This window comes from Pseudonaja textilis, chromosome 3, assembly GCF_049901715.1.
Source record: "Pseudonaja textilis isolate UNSWEBS1 chromosome 3, rPseTex1.2, whole genome shotgun sequence".
NCBI classification, from domain to species: Eukaryota; Metazoa; Chordata; class Lepidosauria; order Squamata; family Elapidae; genus Pseudonaja; species Pseudonaja textilis.
The window spans coordinates 191,715,691-191,723,906 of NC_141992.1; the positions used below are offsets into that span (position 1 = coordinate 191,715,691).

Here is an 8,216-nt window from a genome sequence, read left to right on the forward strand (position 1 = left end):
AAAAAATGGTGAAACAGAATCATTAAAGGAACAAAATGAAATGTGAATGGCAAAAATGAGCTAACATGACTGGAGGAGGAATTCTGGGAGTTGAAGTCCACATACTTAAACTTGCCAAGTTTGAAGACCCCTGCTCTAAAGCTCCAGAAAGAAAGACAAGAAGCAATGGGTGGAAACTAATCAAGGAGAGAAGCAACCTAGAATTAAGGAGACATTTCCTGAGAGGGAAAACAATCAGTGGAACAACTTGCCTCCAGAAGTTGTGAATGCTCCAACGCTGGAAGTTTTTAAGAAGAGATTGGATCTCTGAAATCTCTGAAATGAGGAGGGGGTCAATCTATTTTTTAAAGCGCCTGTAGGCCAGACAAGGAATAATGGATGGAAATTGAACAAGGAGAGATTTAACCTGGAAATAAGGAGAAACCTTCTGACAGTGAGAACAACCAACCAATGGAACAGAAGTTGCCTTTGGAAGTTGTGGGAGGACCATCACTTGAGACTTTCAAGAAGGACTGCCATTTGTCAGAAATGGTGTAGGGTCTCCCGGTTGGACTAGATGACCTATAAGGTGCCTTCCAACTGATTATCTGTTATCTGTTAAATCGTGTAGTAAATAGAATAGGATAAGAATAGAATTAGAATCGAATCAAATATAGTGGAATGGAATGGAATGGAATGGAATAGAATAGAATAGGAATAGGAATAGGAATAGGAATAGAATAGAATTCTTTATTGGCCAAGTGTGGTTGGACACACAAGGAATTTATCTTGGTGCAAATACTCTCAGTGTACATAAAAGAAAAGATACATTCGTCAAGAATGTACAGTATACTATATTTTTTTTATTTAAGATTACAGATTAATAGGGTTGGAAGGAACCTTGTAAGTCATCTAGTCCAATCACCTGCCCAATCTTTTGCTTCTCATTCAAGGAGCTTCTTCAGCTCTGACATTATATATATATATATATACTATGTCTGAAATAGTGTAGAATGGTGCGGGGGGGTTGGACTAGAAGACCTCCAAGGTCCCTTCCAACTCTGATGTTCTAACTATACCAGGGAGGAAGGGAAGGGAAGGAGGCATCCTGCAGTCCAGGTGAGCCTCAGGACTTCAAGCCCCAGCATGCCACGCGATGGACTTCAACTCCCGACAATCCGCGCGCCACCAAAAAATAAAGGAGGGGGGAGGAACTCCCGTCGCCCGCTAAATAAGGACACCAGAGAAAGGGAGGCGGATTTAAATCACGTATCTGCGTGTCGTCTGGCTTTGAGGGGAGGGCATGGGACGTCTGCAGGGCTGGACATATTCCTGAATATGGACTAAGGAGGCTGGGAATGATGGGCACGGGAGTCCCAAGTGTTATTTTTTTGAACTGAGAAAAATAGATTCCCCCCACTCCCAAAGAGGTCTGGGCAAGAGGCGCACTAAAGGGGGGGGAGGGATATGGATACTTCCGGTTCCCCTTCGACGCCTGCGTCTGATCTGCTCGCCACTCAACAACTTGCCCCGCACGGTCGACGGAGAACCGGAAGTGCGTGGCGGATCCACCAAAGTCCGCACGGGATCCCTCCGCCGCGTGCCCCTTCGGTTCTGGCGCGGACGGGGCCCGAGCCGCCCCTCCCCCCACAACTCACCGGCCGAAGGAGACTCCATGGCAGCCCGGGATTGCGGAGCGGGAAGTAAAAAAAAAGAAAAAGATCCGGGTATTTCCTTTTGAATTGCGAGAAAGAGAAAAAGAAAAAAAAAAAAGGAAGATTGGCGCACTTCCGTCCCTTCGGGAAAGCGCCGTCCGCCGATGCGCCTTTCCTGAGTCCCTGGAAGGGCGGGAAGGAGCCTTTAAAAAAAGAAAGGGGGAGAAAAAAGCCGGCCCCGACCTCTATAAATATTAATTGCGGCCGCTCTGGAATGGCGACGGGAGAAGCTGCCGGACGGGGATTATGGCGAATCTGCGGCGACCGACATGGCTGCGGGCTTGCGCTTCCTCGAGTGACGTCAGAGTCTCGCGCGGAGGGGGAGCGGGAAGGGAGGAGTTGTCCCTTTTGTCTAGCGTCATTGGGCGGAGCCAGTTCCCCACCACCACCTCCCGTGCGCCTGCGCGGCTACGCCACCTCCTAGTGGCTGCTGGAAAGTTTCAAAGCAACCGGAGGGAATCCCGAAAGGTGCTTTTTTTTTTTTTCCAGGAGGCAACTGGATTTTTCTTTTCCTTTGGAGACCTTTCGCTTCTCATCCAAGGAGCTTCTTCAGCTCTGACAGGATAGTGGAGGAATGGAAGGATTTGCAGGCTTTCAGCCCGAGGGAAGTTGCGCTCAATCTACGGATTGGGATCCCCAAACCTCTGGATGCTGAACGTGGCTCTTGGAATACATGTATGGGCATAGGAAGGGTGTAGAGGCCACAACAGGTGGCAGCAGCTAGTTGACCATGTTTCCCAAAAGAACCAAGTCAATGCTTGGATGGGGGACCACCAGGAGATCCAAAGGTTGCGTGATAAGCAGAAATTCCCAGGAATCTGTCAAGCCAATTTCCTTAATGCCAAGAAAACTGCATGGAAGAGTCTCTGTAGTTACCAGGAGCCAAACTCTCTTTGAATGGGCTGTAGTTTTAATCAAAACAACAGCTATATGTTGTTGTATATACTGGATTTTCACCTTTCTGTACTGTCAAAAAAAAACCCGCCCACGTTCAACTGTTCAGCAAACTTTCAGAAGCTGAGTTGCCTTGGAAATGTTTATGTAGACACAGCATGTAGTATACTCATTTATTAAATTTATATGCAGATCATGGTTCATTTTATATGCACAGGTATGTCCTTGTGGGGCACCAGGAGTCGAGTTGAACTCTGTGCTTTTCAATGAAAAAGCTCAAAGCAACTTGCAATCTGAATGGCATTCTCCAGAATACATAGGCTAATAAAGGAAAACTGCAGAATGAAAAGATGAATAGTTTACAACAGTGTACGACAGAATCACATGGAACAACTTCTCTCCTTAAGCTGCAATTCTGGACATGCCAATCCCAGCACAAAGGTGTTTTAGTGCAAGACTGAAGGGCTTATTGTACATGATGCATGTCTAACCTTTTGGCTTGCCTGAGCAGCATATGAAATATAGTTAATGTATATAAATAACAAACTTCCTTTATTTTTAAAATAGTCTTATTTTAAATTTTATTTTTATTGCAAGCTAGGCCTCCATGTGGTCCGCAGGCTGCGGATTGGATATGCCTGATCTATATGATTAGAAAGTCTGCCTTAAGGAACAAAAAGTTTTCAGAACGGGTTTAGATATAAACAGGATACAAATAAAGGAAAATAAATTTAAGGCTCTTCTAAACTGAGGTTCAAATGAGTAGGTTCAAGGTTCAAATTATTGAGCCTCTTTAAGTTTACTTGAGACACAAATAAGGAGCAATATGGAATTTGTACATCAACAACATAACCCAATTCTGAATAGCACTGTGATCTGGTTGAGGGTTTTTTTTTTAATCCTTCCTCTAGAGCAGTGTTTTTCAAACTTGGCAACTTTTAAGATGAGTAGATTTCAATGCCCAGGATTCTCCAGCTGGCCACTGAAGTCCATACATCTTTAAAGTTGCCAAGTTTGAAAAACATTTAAGAGTTTGGCCATTTATTTATTTTTTTGCAAGTTCATGAATTTTCCAATAAAAGCTTACAGCTGGAAGTTAGCTTAACATACTTTGCAACACAGAGACCAGACTATAGAGACACTGAGGATTCTGATTTCTGCTGACCAAAAGTCTTTGGCCTGCAAGACAAGCAGTTCTCATATTTAACGGAAAATTCCCTGCTCAGAAAAAGCTACTCAAAACAAAACCAAAAAAAACCCAAATTCAAAGCGAAAACAAGAATTTGGAGCAGTGTTTCTCAACCTTGGCCACTTTAGGAGGTCTGGATTTCAACTCTTAGAATTGGGGAATGGCTGGCCGGGGAATTCTTGGGAGTTGGAAGACCAGACCTCTTAAAATGGTCAAAGTTGAAAAACAGTGGTTTAGACCAGAGCAAGCAATCATTGAAAGAGGTTTTGATAGCACAGCATCAATACCTCACTGTAAATCAACGTGATTTCTCCCTTGCTAAGGATAATAAATTCATACACTATTTAGCTGTTGTGACTGTGTTGAGAAACCACAGTACCGAACAGATGGCTGCTGATGAGAGAGAGGTGCTTAAATTGTGAATCCTCCCGAATCAGCTATTCCTTGCACAAAATGGTCATGCCATGAAACATTTTGCCCCTCCCTCGGCATTTACTAGCTTGTAGGCTGTTATAATATTGCTGAAAGCAGGCCAGTGATGTTAAAAACCTTTCTTCCCCTAACAAATCCCATCTCTTAGCACATTAGGATTGTCTGTCCAACACCCCAGATTCAGGATGCAGAGTTCAAGGCTGGCTCCTTAAGATGCTAGAGCCAACCCCGGGCTGTAATTAACTTCCGTAGGCCGGCTCTTAATACACGGAATTAGGCATCTGTGCTCGGACAAATGGACATCACCAGGAGCTGTTTTCACAAAGACCAGCATGTGGCTTTTTCATCAGTTTTTCAAGACTGGCATCCTTTGTGCATGCAAGCGAGTGCACACACATACACACACAATTCACACACCAATGGTTGATTCTAGACATTACTAATTAACCTTCACTATTTCTTCCTCTCTGGTGACCTATTTTGTCCTCAGTTCAGCTTCCACTGTCTCTAGGTTTTATCATGAGCCAGTGTTCTTTTAAAGAATCTAAGCTAGGGGTCTTCAAACTTGATAACTTTTAAGACTTGTGGACTTCAACTCCCAGCATTCCTCCTCCAGTCATGTTAGCTCAGGAATTCTGTTGAAGTCCACAAGTCTTAAACTTGCCAAGTTTGAAGACCCTTGATCTAAGCATTCTGCTTGCCAGTAAGCATGAAGTCCTTCAGTTCATCAACAGTCACAGAAATCTCTGAAAAATACAGCTTGAAGTTTAATACCTCAAAAACCAAGATCATGGTCGTCCACAAACAACCCATTAATTTACCACCAATAACTTTGGAAGGAATACCATTAGAAAAAGTTGGATCATGTACCTCAGTTCTAATTTACGTGAAAGCTGGACTATGACCACTGAAGTAAAGACAAGAATAGAGAAAGCTCCAATAGCATTCTTCAAAATGAAAAAGGTCTTTTGCAGTCACGACATAAGCCTAAGATTGAAAATCAGGCTTGTCAGATGCTACATCTTTTCTATCCTTCTCTATGGAGTGGAGAGTTGGTCTCTGACAGAAAGCCACTTGAAGAGACTAGAAGTATTTGAAACGTGGATTTACAGGCGGCTCTTATGTATAAGCTGGGTTGACAAAATCAGAAATGAGGTGATAAGCCACCTGGGAAAGCCAAGGAAAATCATCAAAACCATAAAAAAGCAAAAGTTTGAATATTTTGGACGTCTTATGAGACACCCGGAAAAATATGGCATACTTAAACATCCAAGGAAAGACTGAAGGCAAACAAGATCCAGGTAGAAGAACATCATCATGGCTTCAAAATCTAAGGGACTGATTTGTACAAATCTCAACAGCACTTTTTTCATGCGGCTGTTGATAATAGGATCGTCAACACGATCGCCAACGTCCAATGACGGATATGGCACAAGAAGAAGCATGTTGTTGAAATATAACTTACCTATAGAAATCTACCTGGGTTTTTCTCCAGCCTCCCAGACTTTGCACATTACAGGCACTCCAAGGAAAATCTGCTTTTAATAGGCAGATCTACAGAGCTTCTATGAAACACCTCCAACCAGGAGAACGGTTGCCAGCTCCATTCCCAGGGCACGAAGTCTCTCTTCTTTGTAACTCCACTTTGACACAGCAGGATCCACTGTCAGAAACTGTCTGGAGCCACCTCAAAGTCATGTTCTCCTTAAACTTGCTTTGCTGACCAAGCTACCACACTCGATTAATGCACAAGACTACATTTACCAAAGTCACGCAGAAGGCTTTATCTTTTAAGATAAAGTCAACTCAGTGGGAGAGAGTTATATTTTATAGGAATCTCAACTGGAGGAACATGATTTCAAACCATTTTCTATACCCATACCGTTGACTGTGAAACAATATACTATTTTGGGACACAAAGATTAGCAGCTTGCAAATATGCACACCACACGAGAGCAGATAACTGATGAATCAGGGTGCTCATGTTGCTAGCACATAGTATGCAGACAGTCATGCATGTGGCCAGTGATTACTAATTCAATCCTCAGTTAATCATCATTTATCACCATCGATTTCTATATGAAAAGGGTTCAGCCAAACATTTAAAAGGGTTATGGACAATTTATTCTACTCGGGAAGCCTCAAAGGGAACAAACTGACCAGCGTCCTATGTCGATGGCAAGAATTGCCCGCACATTACTCAACAATTGTTCTGAACACAAGTTTGTACCAATTGACTATTAAGCTTTAGTCACGCTTCTCTCCCTACCCCCTTCATTTGAGCCCTTTTGAGAATAAAGGCTACACCCCATCTTTGAAGAAATTGGAAAAGCAGCAACTTAATACTGGAAGACCTTGATGTTTTCACTATCAACATTCCTGATTGTGTAGATAAGGGCTACCCCATTCTGGTATGCAACAATCCATGCAGTCAGTTAGCATAGCAAAGTATGGAGATTTTTGTACCAGTATCTGAAACATGTTTGAATGAGTGGTGCGATAGCCTAAAGATGGAGCTCTCACCTCACAATCGGAAGGCTGCAAGTTCAATCCTAGATGGCGACAGATATTTATCTCTCTGGGCGCAATGAGAATATATCTGCCGCAAACACCACATTGGTGACAGGAAGGGCATTTGGCCATAACACTTAGTTCCATTCAGCTGTGCAGACTCCACCCCGATGCAAGAGATTACGGGGTCATTAAAAGACAAAAAAAGAAATCTGAAATGTATTTGAATATTAAGCAACAGCCCAATTTTTGTATCTCTTGACTGTCATCTAGCAGCCATTTGGATTGTTGCAATCCAGCTATAGTAACCCTATGGTTACTTTCTGCACCTCTGGTGAATACTATCTGTATTCAATGCTATTTTTTTTCTCATGTCCTGAGACTCGTGCCAGTGAGACTTGGAGGGCATCAGCAAGAGACATGATGTCTTCCAATTAAGATGCCTTTGCCGAATCCTAAAGATTCGCTATTTTGACTATGTTTCTAACGAAGAAGTGCTCCAAAAGAGTTTCTCCTGCCAACTACATAACAGTCGCATGCAGAAGATTCCAGCTGGCTGGTCATATTCTCCGATGGAAAACAATCGAATCCCCAAGATGGCGGTGAGATGGACCTCACTGATGCCAAACGGCCAAGAGGACGTTCTCAAAATACATGGCGAAGGATGTTCACAGAAGACCCTAAAGACTCTTAAACATGACGTGGGAAGTGTCTATCGAGATTCCCAATCATCCAGGTCATGGTTGTCCCAAAGGTGGTTTTTCAAGGGGCAACTGGATTTCCTTTGTTTTTCCTTGAAGATATTTGGCTTCTCATCCAAGAAACTTCTTCATTTCTGACAGAAATGTCAGGTGAGAAGCGAAACATCTTCAAGGAAAGACAAGACACTCAAGTGTTCATCTAGAGATCCCTTGCTGCCTGATACGCTACATAGCATGAGAGGATCTAATGCTAATGCTAAAACTGTCCTGAGCTGGAATGTTTGAAGGCCTACATAACACACTCTGAGTTGATCCACAGAATCAAAATGGCTGCCTTTACCAGGCCAGAGATATCACTTCTGTAGTTGGCTTCCCTCATTTAAATGGAATGGAATCAAACGGATGGCTGTTCTCCCTTGTCCCCAACATGAGCTACTCAGCAAGGCCTGTCTTTCCAAATCAGTTGAAGCAAACTTGCATCCCCCAGCCATTTCATGGGATAAAAGCTGAGTGTAGGATGTTTACATGAACTAACAAAATGAAATCTGATGTAGACAAAAGTGAAGTCTTGCACTCAGGCAAGAAAAACCAAAAGTACACAGACTGGAAGAAATCAGGTTTAATAGCAGTGACTGTGAGAGGGATCTTGGGAGTCTTAGTGGACAGCCAGTTAAATGAGCCAATTATGTGCAGTGGCAGCCAAAAAAGCCAATGCTATCCTTAGCAATCCTAAATTGCATTAACAGAGGGATACAATCAAGGAGGTCATGAAAGGGGTGTCATGTGACCTTAGGA

The 8,216-nt window shown here is 43.1% G+C and overlaps 1 protein-coding gene and 1 long non-coding RNA gene across 3 annotated transcripts in view; one reads left to right on the forward strand and one right to left on the reverse strand.

The window, feature by feature from the left end:
• The window catches only part of ZFAT (zinc finger and AT-hook domain containing), a 121,499-nt gene extending 119,510 nt beyond the window's left edge, over positions 1-1,989 (reverse strand). For both annotated transcript variants that reach the window (XM_026703688.2, XM_087931734.1), the window contains exon 1: positions 1,638-1,989. In XM_026703688.2, the coding sequence (XP_026559473.1) occupies positions 1,638-1,656 (19 nt within the window). In that variant the 5' untranslated portion in view covers positions 1,657-1,989. The remainder of the gene's footprint in view (positions 1-1,637) is intronic.
• LOC148126465 (uncharacterized) lies at positions 1,598-5,379 on the forward strand. The gene is made up of 2 exons (XR_015743312.1): positions 1,598-1,706; positions 2,184-5,379. It is a non-coding gene; the product is annotated as an uncharacterized LOC148126465 (long non-coding RNA).
• The last annotated feature ends 2,837 nt before the right edge of the window (positions 5,380-8,216 follow it).